The sequence below is a fragment of the Podarcis erhardii genome (genome assembly GCF_964252035.2).
Source record: "Podarcis erhardii genome assembly, chromosome: 10".
Classification (NCBI taxonomy): domain Eukaryota; kingdom Metazoa; phylum Chordata; class Lepidosauria; order Squamata; family Lacertidae; genus Podarcis; species Podarcis erhardii.
The window spans coordinates 52971816-52994588 of NC_138500.1; the positions used below are offsets into that span (position 1 = coordinate 52971816).

At 40.3% G+C, this 22773-nt stretch overlaps 1 protein-coding gene across 1 annotated transcript in view; it reads right to left on the reverse strand.

Annotated features, from left to right (window-relative positions):
* IMMP2L (inner mitochondrial membrane peptidase subunit 2) overlaps nt 1–22773 on the reverse strand; it is a 487068-nt gene that overhangs the window by 87842 nt on the left and 376453 nt on the right. The window contains exon 5 of the mRNA XM_081878139.1: nt 15642–15744. Within this exon, the coding sequence (XP_081734265.1) occupies nt 15642–15744 (103 nt within the window). The remainder of the gene's footprint in view (nt 1–15641; nt 15745–22773) is intronic.

A 22773-nucleotide genomic window follows, 5' to 3' on the forward strand; every position in this document is an offset into this window, starting at 1 on the left:
CGAATCCCCGCGACGGGGTGAGATCCCGTTGCTCGGTCCCTGCTCCTGCCAACCTAGAGCAGTTCAAAAGCACGTCAAAGTGCAAGTACTGCTCCGGCGGGAAGGTAAATGGCGTTTCTGTGCGCTGCTCTGGTTCGCTAGAAGCGGCTTAGTCATGCTGGCCACATGACCCAGAAGCTGTACGCCAGCTCCCTCGGCCAATAAAGCGAGATGAGCGTCGCAACCCCAGAGTCGGCCACGACTGGACCTAATGGTCAGGGGTCCCTTTACCTTTACTAAATTTGCTTTGGCTTATCTTTGAGACCTTGTTATTCCTGTCCCATTTAATTGCCTTCCCACACTACCCCATCAAAGAGTTAGCTGAGCCTGTAAAATATATTCTAGAGGTTAAATAGCTGCTTATGGAAGTAGGTAGGATATAAAGCCACCTGGTGACAGAGGTGAGAACCAAACAAGGAGGAGTTGGGTTAGCTGGTTTGCACCCCTCCAATTTTTCTCTCAGTACAGGCCAGAACTCCTGCTGCCACATCACTGCCTGATTTTCCTCTTAACAACTGCTGGAGGTGCTCTGCTGTGAGGTCAGTGGCTGTAAAATAAAACACTATGCTGTAATATAAATGTCAGGGAACATAATTCCCCTACACACAAACATTTTATCTGTGATTTACTTATTTAGCTTGTTTTCTGCATTTTAGTGAAAGCTCGGCTCCATCAATATCATTCTGTACATATTTACATTTATTTCAGTGTTTTGTTTCTGTCAAGAAGCTATAATAGAACTTGAAATACCAGCCTTTAAATTAAATTTGTGAAACAGAAACAGGATTTTATTTGGTCCTAGACCTAATTTGTGAGGTAATTTAAGGAAGTCTGTTTTCTCTTGATTCATTTATGGCCAATGAAGTGATATGATTTATGCTGGGTCATACTGTATTGCCAAATTGTTGTTGGGTAAATTTTGTTGGCTTTATTGTTAACTGTTCAGTTTGGTGTGTTTTATGTTATTATTTTATGCTGACTGTATTTTTTTTTTAATCAGGAGGCTAATACATGAAAAGAATAAATAAATGTCCAGTAGATTACTGTATGGGCTGTTGTGGCATAGTTTGTTTCGTCTATATATGATGAGTTGTTTTTACCAGTTAAAACAATAATCATTTGCAATACCTTCCAGAACTGTATGAAACTAGAACACAACTGGTACAGTATATTCTGTAAGGTTCTATTACAAAATACCTTGGGTCATTCTATTTTGCCTAGCATTTTATATTTGAGTCCATTTCAGTACCACTCCAGGTCTGAAACACTAGAAGGAATGGTCCAATAAATTTTATAATAAACCCATACAAAATTTATTATGGCAGCCAATAAATTGAATCTATCCTGATAGATTATTTCAGACACAGGATTTGATTGCACCGAAGTAGCAGTTGTCAAATAAATGTAAAATGTGCATTTGTTTTGCTTGCTCATTGATGGATATTCCATTCACTTAATGATAAAACAAATACTTCTGGGTTTTCTACAATAACCGGAGATATGAGAAAAAAATGTTTTTAAAGTTAAAATTGAATCAGACTAAGCACTGATATCGGAAGAATTCCCCTGATCTCTGTAATATGATCTCCATGTTCATTTAAATGAAATATGTGAGAGCATTGAGTCAAACACTCAAAATTGATATTCGTGATGCATTGTCATGAAAGTTTTAGGTCCTAAAACTTACCATTCTAAGATCCTATTGTATTGTACAGGTAACTAATTCAGCCTGTGAACTGGTCAATTATAGAACAAAATTTCCCACAATGGAATTTTATCCAAGCCAAGTTCATATCATTAGTCTGACTAATCATCAGCAATGTGGGTTAAATCATATGTAATTGAACCACGATTCTCTTAGCTGTTGTTTCATTGCCTTTGAATGGCAAAATTGAACCTTCTGTTTCTCCTTGCTAACTGCTGTCCTTTAGTACTCAGCATTTTCTTCTATGCTTAATAGCATCTTGCACTCTTGAAAACTTCATACTCTCCTGACAAATAGCTCTACTATGGCATTAACTACAGCATAAGTCAGTGTAGACAAAAATCTACATGAAAAGGAAGCCACATTCTAGTAATTTTGCAAGAGTTTTTTTTTTTTTTTTTTTTTTTAAGAAGATGGCAACGCAACACCTTTGGAGCAAAAAAAAAAGTGTAAATCAATAAAATTTACTTCTGTCTGCAAGTTGGGGTAACTGAAGATATTGGAGACAGATTCTTTCATCCTGGGAATCAAAATATAGATGAAGTTTACTCTTCTCTGGAACAGAATTTCACTTTAAAATACACTCTACTTGATTCTCTAGAGAAGGTCTCAATCTACTTTTAAATGCATATATTTTAAAATGGACTCACAGGGGACTTCCACTATCAAAGTTTCTTACAAAACCAGAGATGCTTCTCAGAGGAGTTTTTCATTTTTGTTTTAAGGGGGGGATACCCAACCCTTCAATTATGCCTTTACAATGAAACGTTGTCAGATTTCTGGGGACTAATTTAAATCCTTCACAGAATAACCAGATTACGCAACATTAATGACAGATAGCTTTTGCTTTCCAGGTCTTATCCAAGGTCTTTGTCTGCACACATTATATCCCACGCTTTTTACCCAGCTGTCAACAGGAGAAATACACCATAATTATTTTTTGGATGGTTGGGGTTGTATCCAAAGCTAGTCCTATAGACCTACTGAAATCAGCAGACAAAACTAATCTAGCTTTATTAATTTCAATAGGCCTACTTGGAGTATAATTTAGCTGGATGCAACTCACAGTCTCCAATTCTTGTGGACCCCCAGGGCCAATTCCACAGCTCTCATTTTTAGAGGAATATATTTGAGGGAAGTCAACTCTTTCCCTTTGTTTGCATTTGTTAAACCTAAATAATACCTGGAAACTTAAACTTGTGTGACATTTATATATAACAAAAGGATATTATTGTGTTGAATATATACTCCCAGCTGTTTAGAATCAATGATGAAACAGGGAGTTAATCTGTGCTGAGGCTTAGTTTTCTTTACGGTTCCAGTGAACTGCTTAGAAGGCCAGAGTTTATTTGGATTGCATTCTCCAATGAAAAAGGGACATCAACATCATTTAGGAGACAGGATGGGAGTACAAAATAGGTTCTCCATTTTGGCCATATCTGAAATGATGACATGAACAGTGTTACAGTCCTGTCTGGTCTGGTTAAAGAAGTCTCTTCTTCACTACCATAATTAAACCTTACAAATGCACCGAGCTTTATTCAGTATGAAGGAGTAGTAGTAATTATTTCTGTTCCCTTATTTACTGCCTTACACACACACACACACACACACACACACACGTTCTCTGAGGAACTTGTTAGGAGACTGCAAAACCCCAGAAAACTACTATTGCAAAAGCAAACCAGAACTATGTTTGAACTAAAAAGATACCGCCCATATTCAGACAGCAGCCAACTTCTTTTTCTGGATAACGCGACTGAGTATTTAGCGCAGGGATGGGGACCCTCTGGTAACTCCAGATGCTGACAGACCTCAACTTCTGTCACCCAAACCAGCAAGACCAATGTCCGTAGATGATGGGAGTTGTAATCCTACAACATTGGGAAGGCTACAGGTTTCCCATCCTAATGTGATAAGGCAGCAATGGCAAACATTCAAGGATGATTCATCTGGTTAGAAGTCTAGTTAATAAGCACCATTCACTGTCTCATCTTTATGGAAGCTCAAGACAGCAGTGACTAGAAGCTTGACCGTTAGGGTCATGACCCCAATGGAACCTCCTTCTGAAAGAGGTTAAGAAACTGATTCTATACTCAGGGTTAGAGATAACCTGTCCCAGTGAAATCAGTGTGAAAAACTAGTGATGACTTGGATTTCAATTGGATCTAAGTGCAACTGATTTAATTCAATTGGATCTAAGTTCAGCTAATTCTCAGTGGCCTGAGATTCCCAGAAGAGGTTGGAAGACATTTTTAAAAGCAGGTGTTATCAGCTGATATGATTCTCTTTCCCTTTTCATTACGTACTGTGACCATTTACAGTTCATTTCATCTTTCTTTAATTTCCTCTTTATCATTGTATTTGAGCAATCTTACAAAACTGGCAAATTCTCCATTCTCAAGATCAAACAAGATGTGATTGGGGCAGTCATGCTTGATATTTAAGTATTTATTGTATGTTTTTATAAGGCATCTCATAATAAGCTCAGGTGTCAGTCTGTCTCAGAGACAATGGAGTGCACCTCTGGGGGTGAAGTCAGACCACTGCATTAGCAGACCAAAGTGACCTCCTTGGGGCACAAGCCTGGGCAGTGTGTGTGGAGGTCCTGGGCTGCTCACACACAAATAACCATCTCAATGAAAACAAACTTGAATAAAAAGCTGCAAGAAACAAGCGAGCCAAAAGTGCCAAACACCAAACTAGCATAATAAAATACCACATGCAGCACAGAAATGAAAACAACTACAAAACAGACTTAAAACAATATCTTAAAAAGGCATGGGGAAACAAAAATGCTAGACTTAGCTTGGTACTGAGAAGACAACAGTGCAGGCAACCAGGCAAACTTCCCTAGGGAGGACATTCCTAGCTGGGAGACCACCACCAAAAAAGGCCCTCTCATGATAAACCGCTGAGCTAGATGGGCATGTAGTGAAGGACTTCAGTAGATAACCTTAAGCCAGTGTTAGCCAACATGGTTCCATCCAAATATTGCCAAACTGCTGATCATGATGGCTGGGGCTTATGGAAATTTGAGTACATCTTCTGGCGAGCACCAGGTTGACTAACCCTGTCTTAAGGCATACAGGAAAAGGCATTCCATTAGGTTCTGAAGTCCCGAGCTATGTAGGTCTGTATAGGTCAGAAGCAGCATCTTGAATTAGGCTCAGAAACACATTAGAAACAAACACTGGTGAGAAAGGGCTGAGTCCAAAGTATAAGATTCTTTTTTTCCCCCTACCCTTGCTCTGACCAGAAAAGTGACTGAAGCAAATGAGCATGGGGTGTTAATGGGGCTGCCGTATGTCTGGAATTTTCCAGATATATCCAGGATTCGTCTGTTGGAAATAGCATCTGGGTGGAATTTCAGAAAATGTCCAGGAAAACCCATATCAGAAGTGGGCTGTGTGTGTGTGTGTGTGAATTCCCTTTAAAAAAAATAGCTCACAAACTTAAACAACTTTTTAAGTCCAGATTTTCATGTTGTGAAATATGGCAATCCTAAGTTAAGGGAGGCTTCAATTTCCCATGTGCACACCTCTTTGGATATGAACTGTGTATTAGCCCCATCTTATCAGTGAACAGGGAAGATTCAAAATTACAAAAAGGTGTTGGCCCCACCAGTTTGTTTGGCCCTCAGTTTTCCCTAGCGTTAGAACCTTTTTAGGATGCAGTTATTCAACAGCAATGAGCAGGAACCAAGAGAATAACATATTAAATACTGCTGAAATTGTGACGCACACTTCCTTAAGTTACTAAATTCATAGAGCAGTTGGCACCATTGAAAGCATGTTTTCTGAAACAATACCAGCATTGCAAATCTTTCTTGGCAAATTCCACACCTCTGAAATAATACTATTTCTTGTGTAGCCACGTGTGTGGGTGAGAGAGATATCTCAGGAAAGAGGGGGGAGGACCCAACAAAAGAGTGTTTTATAAAGCAGCCCCGTGTTCTTTGGTATTTAAATTATACTAGCTAGCCATGGTATCACACATTTAGGCATAACAGTGGTTCGGGAAGGCAAAATAGATATGGAAAACCTGAAAACATGTGCATAGCCTAGAGAAAAAGAGATTAATAGGGACATGCTCTGAAATATTTTCAAAGCTGCTAGCATGAAAAAGGAGAGCAATTGCTCAGAGTCATTTGGATTGGGAAAAGCAGAACCATGACAGAGAGCTATAACACCATAAAGATGAGTACTTACAACCACTATAGAAGTAGTACTATTTTATTTTTTTTAAAGATTAGGCTAAATATATTGATTAACCCATATTCTATAGAAGACCACCTGGATTTTTGCAAAAAGAACTCAACTATTGAACGTGAGTTAGCTTGGAAGAAAAGTGAGATGGGTTAATTTGAATACTTTGTTTTCTGACAACACCAGAATTTCCAGATCAGAAAGACACAACCAAGGAGGGGCAGATCTATCAATGCTGGTTCTTGTTGGGATTTCATTCCTCCCGTTGCAGGATGTGTGATTGTTTTCATCACATGTCTGTGTTGACATTCCATACTGTTGGAGTCATGTGAACGGAAGTTCAGTTACACTGTTCCATTATGTTGCACTTTTGCTTTTCTTCTCTCTTGGAGATGAAGAAGGAGAGAGGAGCCATGATTTACTTTGTTCTGTTTTGTACATAATAAAGTAGCTTTAAAATCCATACCTCCAATGCCTAGCTTCTGCTTGGACTCTGCTTTTGTATTGTGTGCACATATCTTTGGATGTGTGTCGCAGAAGCATGTCGGGAAAGAAGAGTGATGGATCTTCCTGAGGGTCACTTGTGGGGGAGAACACTCCTGCCTCACGATCTCTAGTTGGTGCAAGAAGCCCCTGCGAGGTCTCTCTCTGTGTACCCAGGCACCAACAGTTCTCTCAATTTCTCATTTTCTAATCTTAAATTCAATTTGCTACATTTTCAAGTCAGTTGTTTTATTATTATTTTTTAAGTACTCATGAAAATTCATCAGCATTTTCGGTGGAATTTTTCTTGGGATGCACATCATTATTATGAACAATTTTATTTGTCTGTGGCACAGCAGCCGTGGGAACAGGACATCATTGTTTATGTAATTTTGGCTGATATGCACACTTTGGATAAAACATATTTTCTCTAATATTTAAATTCTCCATATTATAATGCATTTTGTATGTCATTTCCTATGAATATATGCATTTTTATGTACAGTTTACCTTATTATATGTATTTTTATAGACATAACTTGGCTGAAGAATTGCATTGCAAAATTCAGAAAATACTTCTGGAGAATGACTGTTTCAGTCTGTGTATTATTTTGAAAAGTGTGAATTAGTTGGATCTGCCTTTAAATGCAAACTGGATCAAATTTCTCTCGTATCCCTAGCAGTGACCTAGCCATTCTGAAGCCTCAACCATTTTGAAATGAATTAATGTGCTGCTAACATAACTTAACGGTTTGTATGTATATTCTTTTGCAGAAAACAGCAGGAAGATAGCATGCATTTTCATAAATTAAGGACGGCAAAGATCATCTCACATACAGTGTTTTTAGATATAGCTCTGAGAAAGGGTTTCAACATGATGTACCTTTTAGCTTTGCGAAATGCAGCTGAATTGCTGATGCTTAAGGAAGGTTAACTTGAGAATCGACGGTAATAAAATTATATGATATAAGTGTGTCAAAGAGCCAAGATGTAGCAAAAAGATTTTTTATGAGAGTTGGAAGGGCCAAAGGCCAATGTAAGAAAAAAGAATTTATGTAGCATTCCAAGAATAAAAACTGCTTGAATGAGAGAGGTTACCAGTTAGGACATTGGAAAAACTTGCCAATTTCAACTAATTAGTAGCAAAGTTAGCACCAGAAATTATCTGGCAAGATTATTTTTCCAAGCTAAACTGAGAAGTAGAAAAAATTATCAAGCTGTCTTTACCACCTCCGTCACCTACAAAAGCCATTCTGTGACACCACCAATCAAAACTCCACTATCCAAATGCCCTTGTATTTGTGCATTTAAAAAATTCTTATCTGCTCCTGAGTTTTAAACCTCTATTTTAACATACAGTTAAGAAAAAAGGTTTTAAAAGGTGAAGAGGTTCACAGCACCATGCAAAGAAAAAGCAACAATGCCTCTGCTCAACAGCAGTTGAGGCAGGCTGTCAGGCAGGAAGGAGAATCGTGGTATTGGGCCTACTATCTCACTACTGGAGGTCTGGTAGCTCTCTGGCTTTTTTGTGCCATTTTCCCACCCTGCCTGCCTCTACTTGCTGCCTATTGCTGTACCCCACTGGCAGCTGTGAATCACTCTGGGCCAGTCCAACCCAACTCACAGCAGTCTGTATGTAAGGTAAAAGGTAAAGGACCCCTGGATGGTTAAGTCCAGTCAAAGACGACTATGGGGTTGCGGTGCTCATCTCGCTTTCAGGCTGAGGGAGCCGGCGTTTGTCCACAGACAGCTTCCCGGGTCATGTGGCCAGCATGACTAAACCACTTCTGGGACAACGGGACACTGTGACGGAAAATAGAGCACATGGAAATGCTGCTTACCTTCCCGCCACATTGGTACCTATTTATCTACTTGCACTGGCGTGCTTTCAAACTGCTAGGTTGGCAGGAGCTGGGACAGAGCAATGGAAGCTCACACCGTCACAGGGATTCAAACCACTGACTTTCTGATCGGCAAGCCCAAGAGGCTCAGTGGTTTAGACCACATCGTCACCCGCGTCCCTCATACTGTAGGTGTATGGCCCCAGCTCATCCAAATCCCCACAAATATGCCTGATTTGGGTAAAGCCTCAGACAAATCTGGAGCACAGCCCTAGTTAGTAGCCTCAGAAACCAGAAATAACAGTTCCGACTTTTCTGGCGAAGAGTGTGAATCAGTCCACTTGCCACCAGTGGCTGTTAGCTCTCCTAAGAGTCCCTAATGGAGAAGGCAGTGGACACGGTCAGTGGCCATCCAGAAATAGCAGAGTGCCATCCCTTTAAATTCATTGCGACTTCACTTGAATGGCAGGGCTCTTCTATTCATAAGGCCCTGCTTTGGTTACGATAGCTCAGATCGATATGTGCGTCTTCTCTGTCAGTTCTCCCAGGTCCTGCCACTGCCACCTGGAACAGCCTTTTTCACTTCTGGACAGCTCGTGCTTAATCCTGCAAGATTTGCTTAGTGCCTTTTGGGATCACAGTCTGGGCAGAGCAGGAAATCTATAAGCAGAGCTAACCATTTAGGCGCTCCAGCAATTTCACACACTTCTTAATGAGACTGCTCTGCACTCAACCCTTCGAATAAGTGAATGCCTTCAGCCTGCGATGCACATTCACATTTAGATATTCACAGAACGCCGTGTTCTACACGCTACGATCTGTGATGACCATTGCAAGAAGCTCTCCAACGCTTGATACATTCTCGATCTCTTTTGTTTACTCCTCGTGGATTTGTTTGCCGTGTAACATATCCATTCTGTGCAGCTTTGAGACTGTGCATTCTTCAAAAGCTACAAGCTGCATGGAAAAACACTGCCTGTGTGTTTCACATATCCTCCCATTTAGGGAGCAGATTTTATCTCTCTAGCTAGCTCCTTCTGGCATGATTTGATTGGGCCAGATGGAAAATTACCTCAACTCAGAGATTTCAACACAATAAATCATACGAGCCTTCCTCTCTTCGAAGTAAAATGTAGGCAAAAGAAAGTTGCTCCCGATGACAAGAACTACTATGTAAACTTTACGAACTGGTGCCTGAGTTGACTCATTTTCTTCTTTCCTCCTCATCCTTCCCACACCCCACCTTCATATCAGGTCTTCTAAATTCTAAGCCTGTGGGCAAGGACTGTCTTGTTTTTATTGATTTTTATGCAAGCAGCTCCAGGAGCTTTTTGAAATGTTTAAAATAAATAAAATCAGGCACACAACTTCCTCTGTTGCTTTGACTGGCCAGTGGTGATGGTATGTCAACAGTTTTCCTCCCTGGCCCAATTAAGATGCAAGGGTAGGAGATTTTGAATCGACGTGCACAACTGATTGTGCCTTCTCGATGAGAGATTTCCCCTGTTGTATGATAGTTTTAGAGCACTGTCCATCGCACATTGCTTGGCAATCAGAAGATCCCAGGCCTGGAATCCCTAAAGATAACCTTAGATGCAGGGAAGTGGAGGTGGGGGTTGTCTTTTAACCTGGGAAGCTCCCAAAAGCGAAGAGCCCTACACTGGATGGAGCAATTCCCTGATTCCATATAAGGAACTTTTATATATTCCAAATAAATCATATATGACTCCATATAAGGCAGCTTTCGGTGTTCATGTTGTGCCAGGGTGTGAGAGTTCACTGATAAGCTGTCCATAAGTGACAAAGATCGGAAACATAACAGTTGATGTGTGCAAACAAGGTGAATATGACTAATAAACTTTATTTGTACATTTCTGAAAGCAGAACAGGGATGAGGTTGGTTGGTTTCTCCAACCCATAGCAGCCCCCAGCCCATTCCGCACTATCCTCTACACTGTTCTGAAGGATCCCCCTACCAACCGAAACAGATTTCGACCCACTGGATCAAAGGCCATTCTAGAAATGGAAGGGCATATAGGGATTCCATCCATATTCTGCAACTCAGGATGCGATCATTTTCCACTAAATCACTTTTCCATGAGTTTTGCCTGAAAGCAAGATTTCATTTTAGTTTTGTTTCTGCTATTTAATTTTTGCATGCCCACCAGTCCCTTTCAAATTTAAATCTAATTATGCACACTTTTTTCTTTTTTTTACTCTGAGTATATTACTGTTTTCCAGCTGTATTCTGGTTAAGTAACATTGAATCCAATCTGAAATGCAGTTGTGGATAAGATGAAGAGGGATTTATATTTTCTGTTTAGCATTAGAGTGCAGTGGGATAAATAGCTCTCAAATTTCCACAATAAGACAACATATCAAGGATATTTACATTCCCCATTACTGTATGCTATAGCTTCCAAGATCTGTGAAGAAACGTAATCAGTAATTCTTCCCCTTCAACAATCCCTTGGGTCCCCTTAAGCCTTCTCTGGAAGAGGTCAGAGACATGCCAGAAAGGTTCGCCAAAGGGTCTGATGATCTCTTGGCTAGAATTGCTTATTCTTTTCTCAACACCAGTCAGATTTCTATTCTCTTTGTTATTAGCTTTTATCTCTCTTTTGTTTGGTAGCCTTTATTTCTGTGGCACATGGGAGGCTGCCAAACCCGGGTGAACTAAAGCCTAGTTTCACCCCTGGTTGAAGTTCATACATATACAGCTAGCCTACCTGGCTCATCAGGTTTGCCAACTTTCATAGCCTTGCAGTAAACCACTTGGCAGGGCAAACTGTTATTACTCCAGCAGGAAAGATTCTCCATTATTTAAATGCCCTTATGGCACATTAGTTCATGTGCTCAAGCACAGTATTTTAGTGAGCAACTTTTCTAGTGGCAATGTAACCACACGAAACGTTGTTTACATTGCCAACTTCAGATAGCCACATACCTTCAGATGGATTATGTATAGAACATGTAACACAATAGGGTCCTCTTCACACATTAGTTGCATGTAGAGGGCAAGCCTATTGAAAGCACTGAGGCCTACACAGATAATCCCACTTTCAAAGTTGAATTTTTCATCCTGCTCCATCCATTGCCACTACTATCACATTGAGAGTAATGTTGGCAGCAAGGAGTCTTCTCTATGGAGGTTACCTATGGAATTCAGAACCCTGCTGAATAAAGAAAGCACCACACTGCAGATATTATTCTCAACACAAAAAGGGGCAGGAAGGATTCATATTGAAATATGGGGCTAAGTACACATACATGAGGCCCCTTTAAACAGGCTTGGCCCCAAATTCCTCATGACTGTGAGACATTTTTTTTTTTTTTTGCAAATTTAAGTTATGTGAAAAACCTCTAAAATAGAAAAATCACCTCCAAAATCTAGAATTCATCAACACACACACCCAAAGGGTTTTTTAATGAATTTTATTACTTCCTCAGAGTTTAGTTCATAAAACAGATTAAGAAGGTTTACTTTGACCTACTTCAACAGAACCAATATAGTCTCAGTACACCAGCGCAAATAGTTTGGAGACTGCACTGGTAATTTGACTGACTGAGAGCAATTCCACAATAACATAGCAAACAAAACTACAGACAACGATGTCAGTGAAATTTGAGTTTCGGGTCAACTTTCATAAAGCACCTGTGGACTCTGTGCCTGGAGAATGTATAAAGTGTGCAATAGTGATAGCTAACGAGGTGAATTTTCTCTATGAGACCTCATATTTGACTTCATCTAAAGTACTGTGTCCACCTCTGGAGGCTACGTTTTAAGAAGGCCATAGAGTCTCTATATTACAAAAAGAGGATTCAGAAGAGGGCAATGAAGATCATCCAGAGTCTGGAAAACAACTCTTCTGCGGAAACTTTGGAGGAACTGAGTATGTTTATCCTGGAGAAGAAATGAATGAGGGGCAGGGGACATTGTAATTTTCTACAAATACATGAAGAATTATGACACAGGGGAGAGCAAGGACTGGTTCTTTGCTGCCACAGAGGACACAACCAGATCCAATGAGCTAAAGTTACAGCAAGGTAGATTTTGATTGCGTACCAGGAGAAACGTCTTGATGTTAAGAGCAGTTTGACAAATGAATGAATTACCTGATGTGGTTCTGGGCTTTGCACCACAGAATGTTTTCAGAGAAAGGCTGAAAAGCTATTCATTGGGTATGATCTAGTCTGGATTTCCTAGTGTTGCCATATTTCCACCTACTGCATGATACTGAAATTTTAAAACTTACATCCACATCTAAAGTGATACCTATTACGAACACTTTCTGCATCCATTCAGTGGCATGGTTCGCACAATAGGCTAAGCTAAGCCTGGGTTCAGTGCATGCTCTGAAAGAGAAGCTTGCAGCCACTTCAGTCCTTATGGCTGCCATGCTAAACTAAGCTAAGGCAAAAGCAAACCTACAAAACCCTCAGTAAAATTGTGCTTTATTAGTTTTCCAGTTAAACTACACTGTAATATTGTTTCCTAAAACCTGCTAGAAGCATGGGCTAATTTAAAGAAAAGTACTATACAAATGGAAGCAAAATCACTCAACATATAATTTTCCACTTTTAAGAAAAGGAATGGGGAGCCATAAGTTCTTTTAATGGTTATCGGCTGCAGTTCAGTACAGGGTGGTTTTTTTAAAAAAGTCATTATAAATAGCTTTGACGGCTTGTTTAAAAATCTAGATTAAACCAGGCAATATCAAAGTAACAGCATTACAGTACATTTGCTCCTTTGCACAGAACAAAGCTATTCTCTGAATAATAAAATACAATAAGCCTGCTTTTCTTAATTCAGTCTAGAGCTGCAAAGTAATTAACAGTTATATTTGTAGCTGCCCAGTTATATTTTTCAGAGGTTCCTGTTTTTAGTGCATCACACTTTCTATTGCATCGTTCTGAATCCTAGTTTGTTTGTTTTTTTAACAACCACAACATTCGATCACCCACCTACCTAGAAAAAGAAATAGGTAAAAGGGGGGAGGGGACCAATACTGGCTAGAGTCCGACTTGCATGCCTTTCATTGAGATGTGAAGGCCGAGGGGGTGAAGGGGAAAGGACATGGGTGTGTAATTTCCTCTGATTTTTCTTTTCTGGGCCCTCACATCTGTATCTTCCCATTGTATAACATTACTATACTACTCCACTTTTGTTTCAAAGAATGCAGATATCCATCATGATTCTTGTAAATAACTTTTTTTTTTAATTCTGATCCTATAATAATTAAGTCCAAACATTACAGTATTAAATACTTTTAAAGTAGGTTTTTTTAAAGTAAAAATGGGGACTTAGCATATGCCCCCCACATTGTTTAGAATGCACACAGTTTTAATACCAGGAAACTTCATTTTTACATTCCAGAAATGTAAACTATACTATCAGACAAATACAGGAAGAAACCTAATTATTTGATCTTAAATTGTTTTACATTTCCCAATGTTGCACAGTAGGTTCTGAATGATCCCAATGCAATTGTCTTATTGTTCCAGCCCGCAGTCCCTCTCTTAAGGCTATATCCTGAATGAGTGGGGAAAGAAAATTGTGTGTGTGTGTGTGTGTGTGTGTGTGTGTGTACTTCTTTTTTTAACCATTTCAATCTGTGTCCCATGAAGCTCATTATGCTTGTCTACAAGTTTAACCACGTCTGGCTTTATCTACATTATGGAAGCTCTTTGGCTAAAATTGACAGCAGAGCGTGAAGGTCAGTAGATGATGGCCTTAAATGCAACCCATCTTCCAAAGATAGTATTTATACATGCTGTTTCATGGGAAAATGCATTAGTACCCCAAAATCAGAGTTTTGACATGGATAACATTTTGCACTTGAGTGACCTTTGTTATAAGAAAAATAGGAGACAGGATTCACTTCTGCCACCACGATGCCCTTTTCCTTTTGCCCGTCCGTTCCACACTTATGGAAAAATAGAAAAGAATTACAATGTGGGGAGGTAGGCTTCACAAAGAGCAGGGGTGTACACTTTCAGAACCTTGATCTACAAATTGGAGTGCTCAAGGACATTTCCATCAATTCATAGCATGCATTGATGGCATTCATTCATTTATGCAGTGACACAGGGAGTGGTATACACCAGGGTATCAAAATGTCACCTAAAGCAGCATTAATGAGACGGATGCATCCTGCTGTACAGTGTCATTTCCAATGCCACTCTAGCAGCTAGCTACTTTATGCAAGACACACTGTCTTCCATAATTGCTAATGTCACACAGTGACTGGAATGCCTTCAGTTTGTTCTGTCTCTGAATTGCCCCCACCTCCATATTTAGCCCCTTCTGCCATGGTCCCAATCTCCATCCTAAGACATCTTAAGCATATCATCTTGTTTACTTATGCTGGTAACCGATTACCAGTTCCAACAATCTGCTCCCAGCTACAACACACATATCAAAATAGACTGGTGCTGTTGTTGTCCATGAGAATCTAGACACAGTTTGCACACTGAATGCTTTTGGACTTAAATTCTTCACCCATTTTACTCTGAACAGCATATCTTATCATAGCTTTTCCCCACAAAGACTCATCCATGGCTTCTGTCATTTCCATTTCTCTGATCATTCTTCTCATCTCTGTTCACCTGGCCACCTCCCTTCCAGAATCACAAAATCAAGTGATCGCCATGTCGAAACAGCCATTACAGAGTATAGTTGCCTTCCAATAAGTTGTCCTCTGCAAGGTCCACTTCTCTTCAAAAGACTTCCCAAGACTACCTTAGGGGCATCACACAACCTCTGCTTCAATATTCCCATCTCACTTGTCATTGTCAGCCCCTCATCTCTGTCCCAGGCAAGTCTTCCTAACGTATATTATACAAAGCTCTGGGCTTTTCTGTGTCCTACTTGGCTCCTAGCACACCACTGGCACTAAATAAATATCAAGCCACAGTAATAGCACTCAAAGTCAGAAAACTCCTACAGCACCAATTATTTCAGAGTGATAAGAATTTTCTGCTGTTAAACAGTACCCCCTCAGGACCTGTTCTGATATACCAGTGTAGGAATAAGTTTATCTAAGGCAAGGACAGGGAATCTGTGGTCCTCCAGGTGTTGATGAACTCCAGCTACCATTATTCCCAGCCGACATAGTCAATGGTCAGAGATTATGGGAGCTGCAACCATTCCTATCCCTGCTTTAAGTGTTCTTAAACAAGACAACCAACCACACGTGTCAAAGTTCTCCCCGCATCCTGCAACAGCATGATGAGACAAACTGGCCTGCCCCCTACAGAACTTTGTCTTTTAAAATAAACTTTCGGGGACCGAATCCCCACAAGTTTTTATTACAGTATATTATGTGGTATAAAATACACATGGAGAAAGTGGTTATGACTTACCGGGCCAAAAGCATTGCTGTCAAAGCTGTGTCCACGATGATCACCCTCTACCCACATGTGGCCATGGGGAACCTTTACGTATTTCTTTTTGTAGCCTATGGTTCTAAAGAGAAATGCAATCACACAGTTAGTGGTATAAAACAAAAAAATATTTCAGCCAATACTAATTGCTTTTCAAAATAGAAATTAAAGCATACAGATTAATTCTGGCCCCATCCCAGGCTGGTTCATGCATATAACCCTGGTAACTTTTGGAACTGCTTGCAACACAGTTGTGTGCATGCTTAGTGAGAAGTCAAGTCCTACTGAGAAGTAAAACCCTACTGTGTTTGGTGGGATTCCCTCACTAAAAAGTGTATTTAGGGTTAAAGCCTGAAATGTGGGGCTCTAGGAGTGCAATTCTTTTTTCACTGCTGAATATTTGCTCCAGATAGAGTTGAACTAAGATTTCTTAGAGGAAACTTCTGAGATTTTTCTTTCGCTTCTCACCTTCGATTTCCCACTTCCCAATTTTATTCAAATATAACACCCTGCCCCAGCAGCTACAATATGTGCCCCATAATACATTATGGAGGATTATGAAGGATGCAAAATGGCAGATAGACTGGCAAGACATTTGCTGCTGCTGCCCTTCGCGTCACCACCATAAAAAAACAAAGCGACGAAGGAAGGAGTTGTTCTTCTCCCATGGGTAATAATGAGCCTCATCCCCGAGAAACTGTGAAACAATTTATCCCCTCCCTGGAGAAATTTGGTGAAATAGTCCCCACAATGTCTTTGTTCACAGATAGAGCAGAACATTTCCAGAGTCCATTTGCAGACTGCAGGAAGCAGCCTTGAGCTCTGTGCCAGGATTCTATTTCTGTTTAGACTTCTGGGTTTCAGTAGTAACCTCAAAGGCAAAGCGAGATACGTCTGGGGAAAACTTGTTAGGAGAGAGCAAGTTACACAAGTAGTTCAAGAGGTGACGTTCTGCTGTGAGCTTGTTCTGAACCAAAGCCCTCACATGATATCAGGAAGCATTCTAGCACTGCAGGGACTGACGTTCCAATGAGACAAATTCAAAACCATGATAATCACCCGAGACACATAAATTTTCTTCCTGGAATGATGTTATTTTTATCATTATTCTCCATTACACACCCTGTAGCATACGGCAGATGGGGGTGGGGAGGGCGGGGACTACATTAACCCCAATTCCCTGGGGGTTAGACAAATGCAGCTGCTCTGAGCACCCGATGTCATAGGCAGGGAAATTTCCACTACACAAACAGTGTTACCCTGTATGGATAATGGCACACAGAACTTTGGATCATGTCCATATATTGCATTAACTAGTGGTTTAAATTAGTACTCGAAACTCCCATTGTTCTAGGCGCATTTTGCGACAGGGAATTTCATTAGTGCAAGCAGTTTCTGAGCTCTGGATGCAGGAATGCATCTAAAATTTCAGATTAAAACTGTAGAGTGGAAGGAAAGGAGGGCCTTTTTCTGCCTCCCCACTTCCAGCTACTCTTTGAGACCCTCTTAAGGATAGTAGGGGGGGCAGGGGAAGGACTAGATCATGGGTAGGCAAACTAAGGCCCGGGGGCCAGATCCGGCCCAATCGCCCTCTAAATCCAGCCTGCAGACTGTCCAGGAATCAGCATGTTTTTACATGAGTAGAATGTGTGCTTTTATTTAAAATGCATCTCTGGGTTATTTGTGGGGCATAGGAATTTGTTTATTTTTTTTCTTCAAAATATAGTCCAGCCCCCCTACAAGGTCTGAGGGTCAATGGACCGGCCCCCTGCTGAAAAAAATTGCTGACCTGCAGGACTAGATCCTGTGAAAAATGAACATAATATTTTAGCTGCAGTTCATTCATTTTCACGCTTGGCAAATCCACACCGTGATCAACTCCCTCCCAGAAACCAATGTTCCCACTGTGGAAGGACGTGTGGGTCCAGAATTGGCCTCCACAGTCACTTACAGACTCATTGTTAAAACCATGTCTATGGAAGACAATCTTACTTGGCTACGAGTGATCGCCAAAGAAGATGATTCATTTTCAGTTTTGTATTCTTATTATAAAAAAATGTGTGCCTGGACATAACCTAGGTTTAAGGTGCCATGTAGGTCCTAGCTTTCATATCTCAGTTTCTAACACTGGTTTTAATGTGTAAGTGAAACAAAAGATCACAATTTATGATGAACACAAAAGGCCTTCTAAAACTTTAAAAGTGTCAATAAAGCAGGTGTGGTTTTTTAAAAATAAAAATAAAGTAAACAGTTAAACTAAAAATGGATTAAAGCACATATCAGCTTCTTTCTCCTACCTTCCCATTTTCAATTCCCCTCCGATACTGCCCACCCTCATGCAGTTACGAGGGTTGAAAAGAGAATGATAAAGAGCCTACTGGCACAGATATTATGAAAGGTGGGGCGATATTTGGGGCTTCACAGCTAGGGAGAGAAGGTACAAAGCTCCCTTTCCCATGTGCTGTGACCCCAATATTAATTTAAGAAAGAGACACAATGCACTATGTGTAACGTGAAGGTTGACCCTTAGACTTATTATAGGTCACTTCCATAGTTCAAAACAGCCCCAGTTAACTCACAGGAACAGCTCCATGCAACAGACACACCACAGAATTTCATGCTAGCTAGAAGGAGGTTCATACAATATTAACACGTAGGTACTCCACTGCTCAATAGAAACATGCAGATTAAATACTCCAAAAAGACAAGCCTTCTCTCCTTATAAGCACTCCACACACTCTAATTTCATGAATGCCAAATTTATGCTTGAATGTAAAGCCATGTACTCCTAAACATTAATACATCTTTATTGGAAAAAAATACTACATAAGGAACAACCATATCTTGGCTTAATATGCCAAGATATGACCGAGCCTTTCTGTTCTCCCTTCATGGTTGTTGTTGTTTAGTCATTTAGTCGTGTTCGACTCTTCATGACCCCATGGACCAGAGCACGCCAGGCACTCCTGTATTCCACTGCTTCCCGCAGTTTGGTCAAACTCATGTCGGTAGCTTCAAGAACACTGTCCAACCATCTCGTCCTCTGTCGTCCCCTTCTCCTAGTACTCTCAATCTTTCCCAGCACCACGGTCTTTTCCAGGGAATCTTCTCTTCTCATGAGATGGCCAAAGTATTGGAGCCTCAGCTTTAGGATCTGTCCTTCCAGTGAGCACCTAGGGCTGATTTCCTTCAGAATGGATAGGTTTGATCTTCTTGCAGTCCATGGGACTCTCAAGAGTCTCCTCCAGCACCATTCCAGCACCCTTCATGGTACACCCAAATAAAATGTGGAAGTATTCAATTAGCCATAGTCCTTATTTCGTCCAAATCAGGAAACCATGGTTACCAGCTTCAGAACAAGATGGGCTCTTAAACCAACATGGCTTGTTCTTAAACCAGCCTGGCTTTATTCCAGGTTTGGACAAAATAGGAAACAGTAGTTTGCAGGAAGCTTTGCTTTGCATTCAGGTGTGCGGGGAAGTGGCTGCCTGAACGGGCAACAAGGGTCATTTCATACGTCATCTTATTCAGTTGAGTTTTGCTCAAACAAACAGAGCCAACTCAAACCACGCCAAAGCCATGAGCACACACAATGGAAACAAAACATCAAAACAAAATAGGGGATCACAAGCCAATGGATCGATGCAAGGGACCTGGAGGTTGAGAACAATAATAAAAGGTACCTTTTATCATATGTGGTGGACTTGTAAGATAAAAATAGCTTTCTGGGAGATGATATATAATGAAATGGAAAAAAATGTTTAAAATAACTTTTGTTAAAAAACCAGAAGCTTTTTATTAGGAATTACAGGTACCGACATTCCAAAAGAACAGAAAAGACTTTTTTATGTATGGAACAACAGTTGTAGACATTTATGCAGTTGTAGACATTTAAGATAAGACTCCATGGACAGGATTGGGGGAGGGGGTCGCAAGATTTGGGGAATCTTTACATACAGTATGATTTTATTGAAGTGTGTTTGTTTGTATTTTTTATTTGTAAAAATAATAAAATGTATGTGGGGGGAGAGAACAATGGAGGAAGTGGGAATATGTAGCACCCAAATACCATAATGTTTCTCAAGCAATCACTGCCAGGGTTAGTGAAAATCAGTGTGCTACTGGGTGGGTGGGTTGGGATAAATACTAGAATACAGCTTGTGGAATGTGTGAAGAGCCATTGCTATTTTTCTAGAAAAAGAGGCACCAGAACTCACTGTGAACGCTTCCCTTGTTCTCTTATAATGGCAATGGCGCCCACCTGAGAGGTGCAGGAACAGAGTTCTGGTGCGTTCCGGCTGAAAAAAGGCCCTGTGAAGAGCCACATATCAGTGAATGCTGAAACAATTTGGTGGCAGACCAGTAGGACCATCAGGCACTAGAGGCCAAGATGTCGGAATCAAGACCTGCTATCACTGCTTTCATTTTTAATGACACACAGAACTATATTAAGCCTCAGCTATCAAAGAAATTGTGTAAGTTCGGAATTCTACCAGTGATACATTCCTATTTATAAATGTGACACACTGCTAAAGTCCCCTGAAGCTATACAGGTTGTAGTTATCAAAATATAATAGACACAATAACATATGTTTTTTTAATTATTATTCTGTTAAGAATTCTCAGAGGAAACTGGGTGATGGTGGGGAGATGAATGCCTTCAAGCCGTTGTCCTTTTCTTTTTCAATATCAGTTTTAAAAAATGCTATGCGAGACCATTTTTTTGTCATGAAATATTCAGTCTCAGAGCAAAGAAGCTTCCCTTGTTTCCAGTCTGTCACATTAGGCATTGTACGAGTTATAAAATGGTCATTAGCATGATCAAAAGCAAATATATTACTCAAAGCCTTTAACTAGGATTTTCTTGTTCTGTGCAGTCACTCCAGTATTTAAAGCTAGGCCTTTCCCTCTGTCACTGTCCTCACATACAATCTAATCTACGAGAGAAGGTGGGGGTTCATTGATCCGAAGGCTTTACATTTATTCTCCACAAAGTGCAAATTAATCTGTAATTCACAGGGACTTGAAAGGAAGTGCACGAATGATGTCTCCTTACGTGCTTTACATTCAGTAACAGAAGTTGGATCTGCAGCACAATGTTGCAGTGCAGAGCACTCTCGTTCAGTGTCCAAGCCAACCAGCCATGCCATCTTCCAAAATATTCTCTTCCCTTTTGTCAAGGATAATGGTTCAATATCCTGAAACAGGAATGCTCACTTATGTTAAATTACTGTATATTTTTAACTTGGGGTTTTTCCTTTGGCAGTAGCCCTTATGTGATTGGCTGACTGAGTCACATGAGAGAGACATTCCATTCTGTTGTGACTGTTATTCCAGTAACTGTCATTTTTAACTGCTTTCTGTTTTTCTCTGTGTGTTTGTGAGGGATAATGGCTGCTGAGAGAGGTTTCTTTGGATACTGCTAAGGACAGTGTTGTGTCAGTGTGATCTGTGTGAAGTGAAACAGACAGAGGAAGATCCCTAAACATTAAGAGGAAGAAACCTGTGTAGGAGCTCTCTGTAAGGAACAAAGTGAATAAGCATTAGATTGTAAATATAGTATTCTCAGGTATGAAAGTAAAGTTCTTTTGAATACAGTGGTACCTTGGTAGTCAAACAGCTTGGCTCCTGAACAACTGGCTCCTGAGCGCTGCAAATTGGGAAGTGAGTGTTCTGGTTTGCGAATGTTTTTCAGAAGCCGAATGTCTGATGTGGCTTCCGCAACTTCCAATTGAGTGCAGGAAGCTCCTGCAGCCAATCAGAAGCCGTGCCGGTTTTCAAATGGTTTCAGGAGTGGAACAGACTCCTGGAATGGATTAAGCTCATTTAGTTGTTTTTGGATTTCCACACACTACCAGAAGTAGACATTTTCCCTACTTCTGCAAACATTGGGCCTCCACCGAGCATGTTGATATCTCCCTTTTCTTTTTCAGTAAGCCTGTTTTGGCTACATTGTCATAGTTTGCTATTAACATATTTTTAGATTCATTTACCAATCCACAGAATGCTTTATGAAATGGAAGATTGTGTGGAACATGACCACTCTTTTTTCCACAGGACATTTCATAGACCACATGCTAATCCGCATTCCTATGCACACATCTCACCATTTGGCTAAACAAGAGGCACTGTCACAGTTGAAGAACATGCCAAAGCAGCCATGGAGGGCATGGAACATGGCTGGTGAGAAGTGTGGCTTCAGCAGAGTTCAAAGACCCAGAGAATGAGACAGAAAAACAGAAACCTCTTTTGCAGAGGAATAAATATTTTAAAAAACTGAACAACAACCAGAAAGAGACTTGGACACTGGGGTGATCAAAGCTTTGGGGGTTATGAGGCCAAAATTGCCTGAAGGAGTGCTGTCAGTTGAAAGGGCATGGCAAGCGTTCACAGAACCATGACTCACAAGTCTTTTTCTTTCCTCATTGCACACCTGATAAATCATTACAGTAGAAATGCAGGACCTGGGACTTGAATAAGTGTACCTGTTGCATTATCCTTAAGCACGCTGCATTGTACAGGGATTATTTATTGTATTGAATTAGCTTGCTTTCAGACATCTGCCAGAAACTTCAAACATTCAATTTGCTCTAATAGATATGTGCAAAAAGAAGAAAAAGAAAGAGGTCCTACAGAACTCCTTAAAAGCATGAATGCATTCTAAAATCTCCATTCTGTACATCAGCTTAATACTGTTGTTCAGATCATTACATCTGGTATAAGAAATTCTGTCTGCATCACATTTTATTGAGGGTGAGGAGGATGGCATTGGTTGCTTTAGATTTAAATTGATTGTTTTGACTTATTTTACATCTTTAGAATTTAAATGTTGTATTTTATTGATCAGTTGTAATCCACCTAAAAGCTGGGCTAAAAATCCAAATTTCTGTATATGTGTATGTGCATATACAGGTGATATAAAATATAAAATGCCATTACTTTTTGTAGTTGTGAAATGGTTAGGGTTGTCATATTTTGAAGAGCAAGAAAGAAGACACATTTGCCAACTTCTACTTTTAACTATGCTTTTAACTAATATGGGGAATGCGGGTGGTGCTGTGGGTTAAACCACAGAGCCTAGGGTTTGCCGATCAGAAGGTTGGCGGTTTGA